Source organism: Colletotrichum fioriniae (assembly GCF_027942845.1).
Source record: "Colletotrichum fioriniae strain IMI 355084 chromosome Unknown scaffold_16, whole genome shotgun sequence".
Taxonomy (NCBI): Eukaryota; Fungi; Ascomycota; class Sordariomycetes; order Glomerellales; family Glomerellaceae; genus Colletotrichum; species Colletotrichum fioriniae.
The window spans coordinates 217,200-232,767 of NW_027076852.1; the positions used below are offsets into that span (position 1 = coordinate 217,200).

Sequence of the window (15,568 nt, forward strand, 5' to 3'; positions counted from 1 at the left end):
CCATGGTACGTAAGAAGGGGCACGTAGGCCGTCCACAATCCCGAAAAGCTGGCCAAACGATTCCTCACTCACGACTCAGACCAAAGAGTCATCAACTTGAGGGGGGAAAACCGCAGCGCCGAAACATGTTGCTCTGAGGACCAAGTTCACTCACACACTCTCTCATCTGCTTACGTCTTTCGCACTTGGCAACCGCCGCAGATAGCGACACAGGTGACAGGACAGGTCTTGTTGAAATACCCCTTCGTAGAGAATCCCATAGCTCAACCGGACTATCATATGCCAGACTATAAAAACCCATCACCGGCGACGGGCGCCGCTTCGTCTCAGACCAAGTCACATCCGGTCCCAAAGTCAGACCACTAAGAAAACGTCTCACCCACAGTGTAGTGATTGTAAGCCCGAGGAGGAGGGGTAAAAAGGTCAACCCAGAGCAGCCATGGAACTACAATGCCCCCCAGACCGCTACAGCTTGAATTGTACCACACATCCAAATATATTTACTAAACTACAGATTGACCTCTATTTCAAGATAAAGTCAAATAGAATAGACAAAAAGGCACTCTTGCTCCCTGCTGTCGGGCCATGAGAGATGAGAGAGCGCGCACGTGACAACTTCACCAACGGCACGGACACCCTTCAGCTCTCAAGCCTCTCACATCCCCCCGTGTTCAAGCTACCTTGAGCTGGCCTCCCCTCACAGCCTTATCTCTTTCTGCTTCCTTCCTTTCTGGCGACGCGGTGGCCCGTCCGGCGCTTCAATCAATCAACATACGGAGCCGGGGCCTAGGAAATGTTCCATAAATGTAAACAAGAAAGAAAAAAAGACCCTGGGAAGGATGAACCGCGTCGGCTCCACTACGAAACTGCCATGGGGGAGAAACACGGTGACGGTACCTTGCCCAGGGGCCCAGTCTACGGGTTCTCACGGCGCGTCCTCGTTTTCCTAGACATTCATCCTCCTTACGGTATGGCGGCACCTCAGCACGTTGTTCCCAAAAATTTCACTCCCTTTCCTATGCTGCTGCCACTCTTATCGCGTCTCAACCAGAAGAGAGGTCGTTCTCGTGTGGCGTACCAATACCTAGAAGCTCAGCCAAGATCCAGGCGAACATCAAACGAGACGGTAAACAATTCGTATCATGTAATATCATTTCCTTCCAGTGCCACCCGGTAATTGCAAGCGAGGCGCCGCATTTGCCGTGCCCCTGAGGACACTTCCCTCTGATCAGTCTCGCCGTTTGCTGTTCAGATTGTCAAGCTGGACGCGCCAGTTCACATCGCGAGAATTGCACAAATCAGCAGAAACATCGTTTGAACAGTGAAAGGCTCCCATCGTTGGTATATCGCGCGAGCTATAGTTACAGTAGTCGGAAGGGGGAATCCGTCTCGTGTCGCCAAAGCGGGAATCTTCTCTCAAAGCATTCAACACAATCCCAAGCCCCCCAACCACGCGTCGCGCTCAATCAAAAGCAGCCGCAACATCCATATAGAAAAGAGCATCAAGACAAGAAAAAAACACAAAGACACAAGACAACGCAGTTGCGTTTTCCCCCCAGGTTGGTTTCCCACCAACGCTTCCCGGCCCATTGCCCTTTCCCAGTTAGTTAAATAACAACTCCCGTAAACGCCTTTCGACAAGATTTCGTGACACAAAAACAGTTGTGCGGAGAGCCGAGCAGAGCACTCGGCATTGCATCATCGTTCAAGGTAAGGGAAAAAAGCAAGAATGACCCTTTATGCCGTGACAGCGGGAGCCTCAGCCTTGGCCTCCTTCTTGTCGGCGGCGGCCTTCTTGGGCGCTGCCTTCTTCGGGGCGGCAGCCTTCTTGGGAGCGGCGGCCTTCTTCTCCTTGGGCTCCTTTGCCTCCTTCTTGGTGGCCGGTGCCTTCTTCTCTGTCTTGGTGACACGACCGGTCTTGGTCTTGCTGAGGACGGCGGGCTTCTCCTCCTTGGCCTGTGACTATGTTAGTGATGAGAAGGCGACAGGTGTAGTTGATCAACGTACGGCAGCAGCCTTCTTGGCGGCGGGCTTCTTCTCCTTCTTCTCAGCAGCAGCCTTCTTGGGGGCAGCGGCCTTCTTCTCCTTGGGCTCCTTGGCTTCCTTGGTCTCCTTCTTGGCGGCGGCCTTCTTGGGAGCGGCAGCCTTCTTCTCCTTGGGCTCCTTGGTCTCCTTCTTCGCAGCAGCCTTCTTCTCCTTAGGCTCCTTGGCCTCCTTCTTCGCGGGGGCCTTCTTCTCAGCGGGCTTAGGAGCCTTCTTGGCGAGCTTGGTACCACCGGAGGGACCTTAGGGGATGTTAGCAATGATTCAAGGTGATAGACAGGTAGACAGGCGGTGACGTACCCTTGGGCTGCTCGAAGACACCCTTCTCAACACCGGCGCGAAGGGCCTTGTTGAAGAGAGAGTCGAACATGTTGTCGCTGACGGTGTTGATCTGGTTGTTGGCCTTGACGTACTTCTTCAGGGACTGGCGGGAAGATCCGTTACGGTCCTTGAGCTGTAGGAGGGATGGTGAGTCAGTTAAGAGGAACACAAGAATAGGTGGACCATCGTCGAGGCGGTGGAGGGTAGCGCGATCGAAGGTCACGGGCGCTAGGCGCGAATGGCAGCTGACCCAACCCGTGGGTCTCTCGATCGCGTAACCCTTTGCGCCGGAGATGGAGGAGCGGTAAAACATACAGCAACGATGGCATCAGTGATCATGTCCTGTAGAGAGTTAGCAACCAACGCGTCATGCAAAAAGCCGGACTGGTTGAGGTACAAACCTGGTAGCTGGCGTGGGTGGACTTCTTGCTGGGGGCAGCAGCGGCGCCCTCGGTCTTCTTGGGAGGCATTGTGATTGTTTTGGGGGGGTTGTATGGATGCGTGAAGCGTTGAGGTTTGCTGTGAAGCAGGATTCAATCGAAATGTCGATTGAAGTCGGTTTGAAGACGGGTGTACTTTGAGGAAAGTTGCGAGAATTAGAATCGACGCGTTGTGGTAATTGAGAGAGGCGAGAGATGAGGAGATCCGGAACGAGAGGGTAGAGGGGAGCGCGTGCGTGGAGGGGATGGGGCTTGTTTTTATAAATGGGCGGGAGCCGTTGGGCGCGGTGCGCAATCAGTAACTTTTGGGGAGACGACCTGAGGGCGCGGGCGCGGGCGTTGGATTTTGAGGGTGAGCCTTGAGGTGCCTTCTCTTTTTTTCTTTTTTTTCCTCCTCCTGCTCCCTCTTGGCTTGGTGCGGGTGCCTTTTGGGCCCTCCAAATCCCCGTCCATTTTGGGGGGACGGTCGCTAAATCACGCGGACTGGGGGCCTTGGGCCTTCCCCCTCTCAACTTTCAGTCTCTCTCTCACTTCCCATCTCACTCACTCCCGAGTCTCCCCCCTCAGAGATGGCACCCTCTTTTTCCTCGTTCCCTTTTTTTCTCTTCACATCTCACTCATTCACTTGGTTCACACACCAATGATACCATCAAGTGACCACGATAGCCTAGAATAAACTTAAAAGATGTCTCCCCGTTGGATCTGGCAAGGGTCTGGGCGATTCGGAAGGGTGCTTCTCTCCAGAACTATGAACGGTGTAGGCCCACAGCCTGGCAGCTCTACGGATACGTCGAGTTCGTTTGTGATGTGTCCGGACAGACGACAGCATGCCACAGAGCCCCCCCAGCTCTTAGATGATGCCCTTTGACGTCTGCATGTCTCGACTTTCCACGGCTCATTGTATCTCCTGTCTCTTCCCGCTTATTTTCCAAATCAACCTCATTGTCCTCATCCGTCGTCGGCGGCGTCCCTTCTTCGACTCAAATCGCCGATTAGCGCGGGAGCGGGAGAGACGTGCGTGTCTATTTTGGACGTGTCCAGGACTACAGCCGCCGCGATGGTATGGTGGGTGTTCTAAGAAATCCTCGGCTGGTGACAGATTCCAGCACGGCCTCGTTCACCTCAGTCCACGGCCTCTTTCTTCTGCCCCTTTGATATTGGACCGGTCCTTCTTTCTTCGGTATCTATTTTGACGTTTGAATTGTCAAGTGGTATCTCTTATTGTTCTGGTAAACAAACGGTAACGGTTAGTCGAGTCGAACGGGCTGCCCTTTGAGTTGGTGGAAGACGCGGACGGCGGCCAAGTAGCGCCTCTCACCTCTCATCCCAACCAAAGCTCAGCTCAGATCAATCAGCCCAGTTCACCTCCGTCGCCGGAAGCACTCGAGTTCCCCAGCCCCAAGCTCCAGGCTATGCATGAAGCTTCTGAGGCTGCTGTCGTCTCTGCCGACACACCCTGGACGGGTCCTTGGTCTTCCCTGTCCGCCCCAGGGTTGATGTAAGGCACGCCGCACTCCTCCTTACGGATAGTGAGTGCTACTGTATGGATAGTGGGTGGTTCCAGCACATCTCCCCTCGCCGGTCGCCACGCTGCACCCCTCAACGGGTGCTCCAGTCATCTGCCCTAAGAGAGCCAGGGTAGTCTTCTGGTGTTTTTCTACTGCCGTTCCTAGTGAGTTTGAGGTGTGAGAGTCTGTGAGATGAGACTCACCTCACGAGAACTAAGAACAATGGAGTGAGATGACTTAAGGTAGGTAGGACAGAGCCATAGCCGTAGTAGGTACCTCCCATTAGCCCAATGCCCCGAGTTCCTGCCCTCAATGGTGAGGTGGACACAGGGCAGAAGAACCGTGGAAGGCGCGATTTCATCCAACTTCTCTGCGCCTTCCTCCCGCCGGGCAGTTCAAGATCAGCCAGTCAGTCCCAGAGTCTCAGGAAGGAGGTGCATGGTTCTTTCCCTCCTTCCTCCGGGTCCCCGCCTAGCTCCTGGCTCCTGGCTCCTGCACCTGCCACATGCACCACCCGCCCGTTCTTTCCCATCCAAACTACCATGTTTTCTGCCACGCTCAATTGCCTCAGAATGTAGAAAGCACCAGACCGGACGGGGAGGCAAACAAAAGATACATTGCCCTTGTACCTTATCCTCCATTTTCCCTTCTGTCACCTTTTTATTGTCCAAAATTTGTCTGCTTTCCTTTTTTCTGATTGGCCCAAATATTCCTCGCCGTGAGGTCCTGCATGAGGTGCCTGCTTCCCCATGGACCATGGACCGTTATTCCTTCCCCTCCCCGTCCCGAGTGCTCAGTGTCGCTCCGTCCCTGCTCAGTCTCTGATGCCGCACACGTTCGCGGGTCTCCCATCTCCCACCAAACTCATTCTCATCGCCCACCTCAACCACCCTCTCCTCTCCTCGCCCTTCTCCTCTTTCTCTTCCCTCTTGATTCCCTCTTCTTCCCATTTACTCACCCTCCATTACGAAAAATGACTCATGGCTCGCCGTTGCCACGTTTTTGCGTCTCGCACCTGCCGATCCACCGTCCTCCGACCCGGCCCCAATTTCCCTCCCATTGTCACGCCTTTCCCCCGCCGAGATGCCCGATTTTGCATCATCGCCCATCTTCGTTTTCAACCCCGACCGCCAATGCCATCCGTCGCATCCGCCCTCCTGCCTCTAGCTTTTGCTTTCATCTCGCGCTAATCCAACTATTTTGTTGCTCGAATTTTTCTCCATCGTTCGGTGCACTTTTCTCTCTGTTTATCGCGTGTTGCGGCCCTGATATTGCGCGCGCACTCCCAACCCCCAACCCCGACTGTTGTGATTCGGTCGCGCTTCGTCCAAATTGAAGCTATCCGCACATCTTGCACAACCATCGTCGCAATTATCAACAGCACCACGAAATTTATCAAAGAAACACCGGATTTCATCATCTAGGTCGACGATCTGCTCGGCAGTATTTTTGTTGAATTTCTAACATTCTCGTGGCCCGATTTGACTTACACCGAGTATATCGTTTCATGCCATCGCGATGGGGCCACGCGACCGGTAAAATAAGGTGCATCGCCTCGTCCGCGTGCCTACGTCCACCCTGTTGCCTAAACTTGTCAATTACGTCTTCTACGGTATCGCAGTGACTGCCCTCATCGGTCCATGAGTTTCTGGGCAATTCGAAGCTGGTTCCGTGCCGCCAGCGCCATTTATTCATTCCTGTGCTAAAGACGCGATGGAAGCTATTCGCATTTCACCAGCGCTTTCACTCAAAAGCGGGATACCACCGCTGCACACTTATAAATGATGACAAAACTCTCGCTGTGAACTGATAAGACTTCAATTCTGACTTGTTCAACATTTTTCTCTGTCTTTGCATCAGTGTTGCTCTTCTCTAGGCTGGCGCTTCAAGATTGACGCATGTCTGCCCAAGGTGGAGGAGCAGAACACGTGTGTCTGTCCGTCACCGCCTCACAAATTGGCATGGCCAACACATCGTCAACTTGTCTGAAACATAGAAACAGTTGTCGAGCCTGATTGAGAGAATGACTCAAGAGAGATCGATGTCAATCTAGAGACAATTCTGGCAACGAGGCCATAGGAAATCTTGCGACCTACCAACTCGCGGTAACGAAAAAGGGGGAAGGAAAGCACGTGTGTCACGTGGTGCTGCTTTACAGCAGCCAGCACCTTCCGTCGCGAAACACATTATCAACGGCAGTAATTCGTAATTATATCAATCTCTAGAAAGTTTTTTCGAGCCCTTCTGCGAAAATATTGACTTGATAACCTACGTAACAGGCTTTGGTCTGATAGGCAGGAAGCGAATGTTCGCAGTAAGGCACGCGGGTAGCCTCGCTGGACTGTCGCCTACCTGCCCTCTCGAGGGTGAATCCTTCGCAGCAAAAGATATGTCCTGCGATAGTATTCTTGATTGAAAAGACCCTGAATTGGACACTCTGTATGAGGATACCTACAGTCACAGTCTGTTGAGCCTCGTGGCAGTTGGTCCAGATACTCCAGCGAGGCTGCGACTTCATTGTTTTGACTTTTGACGCGTGTACCACAAGGGTTCCCCTTTCCCTTTCCATAACCTGCCTTTAGAACGACATTCACGTCGAAAGAGTCATGAAGAATACGTATGATAGAGTAGAATAGATCTAGATCAAGAGTATTAATCGTCTAGAAAACGTATGCATTCTTTTGGCTGACGGGACCATCGCAAAGAGTCCAACCCAGACAGACGCGTCAACCGGATGCGCCGCCCATAAAAACGCACTGGGCTTTTTTTTTTTTTTTAACATATGCGCGCTGGCAAACTGCAGTGTCGTTGGTCGGTCCGGTGTCCTCCCTGATCTGGAAGGTGGGGCAGGCAAGGCAGGAGGAGGAGGAGGAGGAAGCTATGACCATCGCTCCCGTTGCAGCTCGGAGCTGCCTTCCGCCCAGGTTCCCCCCGCCGCGCGGGACGCAACTGCCAGCAGGACGTAGCCTGGTTGGCTACTGCTTCTTGCTTCCCCATGTTCATGCTACGGTATACTCACTTAGATAAGCATGGAAATTCCACATTATAATTACGTAATGAACGCATGCTTACCTCAGCTTCTCTCAGGGTCCTGGAGATGGGCATACACCCGACCCCTGGCCAAAACCCTTCAGCAATCAGCGCGTCTCGCGGACCGGGTGCAGCCGGGGGGGTCCTTTCATCGCTTCCACGGGGGGCAACAAAGGCCAATCTTCAGCGAAGGACTGCGGGTAGTGGCACAAATATCCTCAGATAACAGGGGACAATTGACATGATTATCGCCGATTCCATGAGAGATGGAGGGGTTTCGCCAATGTTGCATCGCATGCACCGCCACGTACCAAAGGTAAACTCCTACCTCACTTGGCGGAGCTCAACATCTTGCTGCAAGTTGATGTGTGGCTTATTGGGCGCATCGATTTCAACACATCGGACTGGATGATTTAGAATGAGCAGATCGCGAACTAAAGGTTGCAGGATATGGAAGGTATTGAGGCTTTCTCTCCTAAAAAGAGGCAGACGCACGCCGCCAAATCACCAGGGAAGAAGCTTGCTTCATCACTAAGCCTGGGCTCCGGATCTTGGAGGTGTGAATCATTGACCCCGCCAGATTGACCCCAGGTTTGAATAGAGGCACAGCGATAATGCGAGAAAGCAAGCTCGGCCTACTAAGGATACCGCATACGATGGAACCCTCAAGTCGATTTCATCGTAGAAGCTGCGACTCTGCACCAACTCTATGCAAATAGACACATATCTTCTTCGTACCGAAAATCCGAGCCGGAACCCCCCCACGCCCTATGGCTCCTTACCAACACAAAGGGCGCGCTCCAACTACCGACCCAAACCAGCGGGCGGCAATAACGCAGCCCGGAAATTGCAACAAGAACCCGCTGGAAAGGGCCAGCCTTCAGGTCAAATCCAACTTCCAACATCCACTTCCACCCGGCGTGCACTCAAATTGCCTTATCTTACGGAGTATCTTCCCTTATTCTGCACCGACTCGCAACGCGTAGCCGACGGAAGCCGAATTTCCTCACTATCCCGTCATCCACCTTTCGCCGGACTTGGGATCAGATTCTCCATCCCATGCTTCACTAGCATTGTCTTTTCTTTTTCTTCACTTTGGATCAATAGACACCTGCGGTACGCAACTCAAAGATGCGCAACTCAATCGCCCTCAGCTCGGGCCTGGCCCGCCTCTCGACCCCTCAAACCCCCCGTCGATCGTTCGTAACCACCGCCGCAAAGAGTCTCGCCGCCGCTACTTCATGTCCAGCATCTGCGCCGCCGCTGAATCCGCGATGGCTTTCTGAGCTGCAGTCGCGCATCAAGCGGTGCGCCGGACTCGACCTCAGCGGGCAGCAGAAGGAGGAGCTGACGGCTCTGCGGAAGGCTGTCGATGGGCAGTGGTTGGAGTTGCTCGCTGGACGGGAGGGATTCCTCACGGGACCTGGGTGGAGGGGCCTCGATAGACATACAGTGACTTGGGGAGACCAGGTGAGTTCTTGTCATACCATGAGTTTTCAAGAGACCAGATGAATTGGGTCGGTGCTGATTACGATGGACTTCAGGATGCAATGGTGAGTTGACCCGGGCTTAACTCCACGAAGGAAGGGAGAACATGGACTAACCTACGGCAGGGTATAGCTCGCTCCCCGAAGACACCATGAATCTCAATCTCACATCCATAGGTCATGTAAACAATGTCGTTTACAACAAGTACGCCGAGTCGGCGCGGGTCAACTGGCTTCGTAACTTTGCGACGACGGTGGATCCTGAGCACAAGCATGAGTGGGACCAGCTCATGAGCCCGAAGGGCATTGGCCTCATCATGAGAAGCATCAAGACGGACTACAAGTTTGTAAGTGTCACTCTTATCAACTTGAACCAACAGGCATTTGAGGTCGCTATATCCTTTAGTGCCACAGCGATTGAGTCAGAAATACCTGAATCGCCCACACTGACAAACCTCCTCAATTTGAAGCCAATGGCCTACCCAGACCACGTGACGGTCCTCCATAAGCTCGCTTCCAAGCCGACATATGAATCAGACTTCATCCTACTCGAGGCCCTTCTTATCTCCGACGGTCACCGCCGCCCTGCCGCCCGCTGCTTCGAGGATATTGTGGTCTACGACTACAAGACCGCTAAGAGGGCGCCGCTGAAGCCCTTCATGGTCGACCGGCTACGGGAGACGTACGAGGCGCAAGAGCAGAGTAAAATTGACTGCGAGAAAAAGATAAAGGGTCTCGTCGACATTGTCGAGCGTCTCGAGAAGGCTGCGTAAGGTGTTGTGGGCTGGCGCGTCACTGCTTTTTCGTTGCAAGAAGTGTGACCGTGAGTGAGAGGAAACGGTTGTAAAAACATCAGACATTATACATAGACTAAGATCATAGAGCTCACACTGAGAATAAAGATTCCCAAACAACGTACCTAGACGTGCTGAAAAGCCGTTGGAAGCGCCCAGATTCTGAGGGAGGCTCCGGATCGGCGGGCGATGACGGCGTGAGGCTTTTCATCGGCTGAAAGTGGAGATCTGCGCGACATCGACGATTCAATCGACACCTTTGCCCGTGTGACCTTGTTTATTCCCCTCCCACCATCACCACCACCACATAGCCTTGCCTTTCAATGTTGCATATCACACAACCTCAACTGTGAACCACTGTCATTTGCAGCATAGACACATTTCTAGATCTTCTCACGTTCCGTTCATCAACCATGGGTAGCATCTCGTTCCGCGAGCACATCCGCTGGATCCCCGATGAGGCGAGCGAGCCGACGTCGACCATAGTGCTCACGTCCCCGCAGCGCCGCTTCGTGGATCTCCGCATTCTGAAGCAAACGCCAACCGTGGATGGCGTACAAGGTAAACTTCCACGTCGTGAGCACACGAGTTCTAGCCCAGGAGCTCAAAGCCACCACAAGTACCAGACACTCCCAGGCTAACATTCCACAAAAGATACGCACGGCATCGAGCGCCTGGAATGGGGCATCGCGGGAACCTCCTCATCATCCACCCGCACCGACGACCAGGGCGCCGAGGTGCGCCACTCGCGCTGGGAGCACTGGATCGACTCGCGCACGACGGAGCCCGAGAACGCGGCCGACGAGGGCGACATGTACGAGCAGCCCGACGGGCTGACGCTCGAAAAGGGCCGGATGGTGAACCCCGCCACCGGCACGGAGACGGACTACGAAGAGCTGTGGAGGGACGTTGAGCCCGTCGCTGTGCCTCCGGTCGGTGCCGTGGCCGAGGGCGAGGCTCAGAAGGGCGTCGAGTGTGTTGTGCTCAAGTTCGAGGACGAGGCAAGCAAGGCGCGGGGTATGGTTGTGTGGTTGGGGCGGTTCTGTCAGGGGATTTCGAGGGTCGGGGAAGAGGTTGCGGCAGAGAGGTGGGAGTGGAGGGAGGGGGAAGGGTGGAGGCGGACTGTGAGGATTGGGGATCGGGCTTTGCCTTGCGAGGTGTTGTTGATGACGGGTGCGGCGTTGAGTGTTGGGACGCATGTTGTTCATGAGGAGGTTGTTTGGGATGTGCTTGAGAGTCGGTGATTGTGTGGCTTTTTCGTGATCTGAATGGTGCGATGAGCTTGAGGTGTCTGGGTTGTCACCCCCTAGATGGTTTTAAGAGACTAGACAGCCAAGGTCGGATAGAAAGAGCAGCATTGTGATAAGAGAGGATTTCCTAGAGATTGCATATTCAATCTCATGAATTGCTCCCTCTCCCTTTACCTCTACTCTTGTCGCTGCCCATTAGAGAAATTGAGCGTCTGAACGCAGGTGCCAGAACATATCTGAAAACCAGATGACAGCTAACATCTACTGAGCTTGCATGAATGCCCCAAAACCACATCTATGAGGTAGTGAAATTGAGAGCTGAAATCTGCACCATAACACATATTCATCATAGGCGGCCCTGAACGAGTTCTTCCTGGTGCATCCATGTCTCTCGGCGAAGAGTTTCACGCCAGCTGAAGTTGAGAGTTTCGCCAATCAGGTCCGAATGCGAGGTCCCAGCGACGCACGAACCTAGAAATGCGATGTATGGTAGTTCAAATGAAGCGGTTGTGTGTTGAGAAGAACAGGCTTCGGGCAAATTCTGGACTCTGGCGTCTAGGGTGGCCGGCTGGTGCTCATTCCGATACAAGTTCTTACTTCATTTCTCGTTGGTGGACAGGCTCAATCTTGAAGATGATGCATCACTCATGCTTGCTATTTTCATTTATCCTAGGGATATAGTGAAGAGTCTTCCTCCCGACAACGTCATTGTTGTCGAGCTGTGTCTTGATCATCAGCCGTTGAGGTGACTTAAATCGTAGACGAAAGTCTCTTCGAGTGTAGATCCAACAACACCAGCTCGAAGTAATGAGCACTTCAACTTCAGCATACCCATATACGGTAGCTTAAATTTCCAAGACGTAGCAAACAACGTCATCCATTTACTTCCAGAACAAAGTTCATGAATCCTGCGGTTCAGTCATTTGGACCCCAAGGCGATGGATGGCCGACCCGTAAAGGGCATGAAGCCAAAAGGTAGACAGAACCTGTGGCACTGTTTCCGCCATTGTTATCAAGTTTTTATCTCTCTAGCACATGTCCAGCATCTCGCAACGCCTGAAATATATCAAAAACCCATTTTTCGATCTATTCGTATCCTACATCGTATACCGAGAAGAATTCTACATCAACAACAATTCGGAAACTCCACCAAGGTCCTAACCCGACTATCGATTAACCATGGCTACAACATTCCACAAATTCGGCTTACTCCCTGCCGAGGTGCGACCACAAGTGTGGGATTGTAATGTTCGGTGTGTAGCCCCGGCTTTCCATGTCTTCTCTATCAAAGAACGAATTATGAATACTGCGTCAACCGGTCTTAGACATAGTGAACCCACGCAAGTCCACCAAGATAAGACCTATGTCCTTTCCAATCCCACATACACACCAAGAGAGCGGTGTCCGTGGTCCGAGTCAGACCCTTCGACATACCGCGTCGATTCCGGCCTTTGGTCCGCCTGTAAGGAGTCCAGAGACGTGGTTCAAAAGCATTACGCAACATTGGTGAATCCTGCTAGCGGCTGCAGCTTTTCTAAACAACGCAATCAGGGTGCACGAAGCGCTTCCGGATCAAGCATCATTCCAGGCAAAGATCTCATCATCTTCCAAGTTGCACCCGACGCATATGTCTCCGTCGGAGACGCATTATCCGCCCTCCGTCCTTTCTTTCAAAATGATAAAGCCCGACCATTGCATATCGCGTTCGAATTCACCGACGACTGGGACATCCAGCCCACCGAAGACATCAAGTCTATGATTAGTCAACCAGGTCCCCGGGCTTGCTTTATCCGCCTTCTGGAACGAACTATGTGTGGGCTTCTTTCGGCCAATTTATACCTCCTGGACCGTAGCTCGAGGGGGGCCGAGGTCGGGTCGCCAGTGCTATTCTCTGCTGGGGGTTACGATCTCAGCGAGATCGATTGGACGCCCACACCGACGGCAGCGCTTGATACATGTGCTGCGATACGTTTTACTATCGACCTTTCCATGCTAGGTTTGAAGTACTGGCCCTTTTCCTACCGATGTGGGCGTTTGATTTTTCTTTGACTTTGGAGCTGTTCTTTCATAACTCGTCTTCCATAGCCAAGGTTGCTGTCCTCCGATACGAGTGAAGAACTCAGGCCAATGAATCAGGCTGAGAGGGAAGGAGATGAGAGTGAGTGCCCTGTATGTCCTACTAAATGCATTGTTGCTGATTTTTGTATAGGTGCATGTGAAATAATATGATGGAACGATGGGCTGCTCATGGTTCATACTGGGAGAAAGTGGTAGACTCCTCTGCAAGACACCTAGCAACTGATATCACCAACGCATTCTAACGCAACTAGATGACCTCTGCTTTTTGAGAGAATTCGGAGCTTTACTATCTGACACAGGTACTCTCTCCTGCATAGAAGTACTGGCCTGCCATGCGATCTCTCGAGTAGCCTCCCTTCAGTGATTAATGCTACCTGATTACAATGCTCAAGGTTGCGGGTATGAAACGGCATTAGACTTAGCATGAAAAACGAGAAATCACAAGTCATAGTTAATATTCAGATGACGTCGTGGCCAAACAGTACATTATAATTTCCCGCGAGGTTGGCGCCATCACAGGCTCGGGGGCGCATCTTTCTCTATTCTTTACAGCATTTCAGATAATTTAATCAATTAATCCGTTCCGATTTCAGTAAGAGAGGGGTAGCGATTCCGACTTTCGGCACCGAGGACTGTTCTAGGCAGGTGGCAGATATTAAGCGGGGAAAGCCAAGACGATCTGCCTCGTCTTCACAGCGATTTCCTAAAAGCATTCAACCAGCGCTTACAGATCGTAGCATTTCGAAGGATCAGGTCGCATTCGGGGTTGCAGAAAGCCTAATGGGAGACTTGGGAGTCCAAGATCAGGTTATCTCGGCCGGATCGCAACCCCTCGGCGCGATAACCTCAGCAAGTCCGAGCGAATGGGTATGCATTGGCAGCGGGGCATTGGCCAATCAAGACGAACCACAGAGTCGCAATTGACTCCTTTCGTCCTGGCTCGCCGTGTCACTGCATTTGTTACGTTACGTCTGCAGCTCAAGAAGCTATTGCTTCCATTCTTGTTATGGACTGATGCTGTCCATAAAGACCGCGGTCGGTCGTTTCACAATTGACCAGCTCGTTGGAAGCTGATATTTGCATAGCTTCTTCAAGAAGACCAGGTCATCCTGCACGCAACGATGGGAGCCTCCAAGGAGATTAGTCTGTGTACTCTGACTTGGGTGCTACTGTTACTCTTTGTCAATACCGCAGTCGCCGCCGGCGTGAAGAGCATTTTCCTCTTCAAGGACGTTCTGCAGTCGAACACCACAGCACTCAAGACCTCCGGCTTCGACACCCTCCTCATTTTCCGCATCGGTCTCCTCAGCAATGGCGATCTTGTCTACTACTCGACCGGAGATGCGGGCGAGGCAGTCGACGCGCCCGTAGTGACGAATGGCTCATATGTTGGCGGAACCGCGTTGGCGGAAAAGGTTAAGTCCTTCAAGACGGGCACGACCAACATCAACAGAGTAGAGATCTCGCTGGTGTCACATGACACGACATTCCAGATCATCCGCGACTTGATCAACGCAGACGGGACAGGGTCTGGCACAAAGTTGTTCAAGAACTTTGAGATTCTGAAGGCAGAGTGGGATCTTGATGCATTCAACAACGACGATGAGGGTGTCTACGACGTGGCGAGTACAGTCAGTTTTGCCCAGATGCTCGGGGAGATGGGGTACCAGTATTCCATTGCGCCGTACACCAACAGTGGCTTTTGGGCGAACGTCAGAACGCAAGTTGAATCCGCAAAACCTGGTCTGTTCGATAGGGTGTACCTCCAAGTCTACGATGGCGGAGCTGGCAACAATCCTGGAACGTGGCAGACTGCCCTCGGGATAAAGGTGATCCCTCTTGTGTGGGTGGTCAATGACGCAAAGCCGTCTCAAGGAACGACCGCGGCTCAAGCCCAACAACGGTTCGAAAGCTGGTTCTCCCAATACGCTGTGGCGGGCGGAGGGTACTGGAACGATTACGACATTGAGAAGATGAACTCGTCTTACACAGATTATGGAGCTGCACTTACTAGTGTCTTCTGATGCAGAGTGCGCAATATCTCTCTCTCTCTTCCGATATCATACTTATGTCATTTACCCTTAGCAGGAGTTAATCGAATCTCCCATGTTGGCAAGAATTAGTCGTTGCTTCGGTCTCGGCATTTGCCATCTTGAATCCCTGACAAGTTTGCACCCTGGTTCTTGTCGCCTTTAAGCGACATTCAGTTGAAGAACGGTGGAAGTAAACATGGCTCATATTTTCAACTACTTGAGATGTAGATCTGTTGGTCGACGCCAGTACTGTTAGTTCAGAAGTGCAATTCAACCCGACTACGCTTCCCAATTCCCCACCACCTTCCAGTTTCAACACAAGAAAATCATCTACCAACCCTGAAGCCAGTCTTCAAAGAAGACAAGACTTCTACTATGATGTATTGTCTGATTGACTGATAATTGTTATAGCGCGCCACGTCTCTGGTGATTCGTTGGGTCCCGACAACCGGGCAAACATCGACGCCACTCCAGCAAACATGACTAGGGCGAATTTGAAATCCACACTTAAAAGCTCACAGTGGACGACATACCAAGCCAGCCTGGTATATTGGGCCAGTGGTGTTGGTGAAATGCGGAAATG

General features: G+C 52.4%; 4 protein-coding genes across 4 annotated transcripts; 3 read left to right on the plus strand and 1 right to left on the minus strand.

The window, feature by feature from the left end:
- Positions 1–1,737: 1,737 nt before the first annotated feature.
- On the minus strand, positions 1,738–2,834 carry N0V96_010934 (uncharacterized protein; the record flags this gene model as incomplete). The annotated part of the gene is made up of 5 exons (XM_053195769.2): positions 1,738–1,956; positions 2,008–2,285; positions 2,344–2,497; positions 2,680–2,706; positions 2,766–2,834. 5 exons carry the CDS (start codon positions 2,832–2,834, stop codon positions 1,738–1,740), a joined length of 747 nt encoding a protein of 248 aa, XP_053046804.2.
- A 5,639-nt stretch (positions 2,835–8,473) lies between these two features.
- Positions 8,474–9,602, plus strand: N0V96_010935 (uncharacterized protein; the record flags this gene model as incomplete). The annotated part of the gene is made up of 3 exons (XM_065759104.1): positions 8,474–8,721; positions 8,887–8,895; positions 8,963–9,602. The coding sequence occupies 3 exons, from the start codon at positions 8,474–8,476 to the stop codon at positions 9,600–9,602; spliced, it is 897 nt and encodes a 298-aa protein (XP_065612202.1).
- Positions 9,603–10,036: 434 nt separating this feature from the next.
- Positions 10,037–11,290, plus strand: N0V96_010936 (uncharacterized protein; the record flags this gene model as incomplete). The annotated part of the gene is made up of 3 exons (XM_053195767.2): positions 10,037–10,184; positions 10,278–10,667; positions 11,226–11,290. 3 exons carry the CDS (start codon positions 10,037–10,039, stop codon positions 11,288–11,290), a joined length of 603 nt encoding a protein of 200 aa, XP_053046802.2.
- Positions 11,291–14,073: 2,783 nt separating this feature from the next.
- Positions 14,074–14,976, plus strand: N0V96_010937 (uncharacterized protein; the record flags this gene model as incomplete). Its single annotated transcript, XM_053195766.1, has 1 exon — positions 14,074–14,976. The coding sequence occupies one exon, from the start codon at positions 14,074–14,076 to the stop codon at positions 14,974–14,976; it is 903 nt and encodes a 300-aa protein (XP_053046801.1).
- Positions 14,977–15,568: the final 592 nt, after the last annotated feature.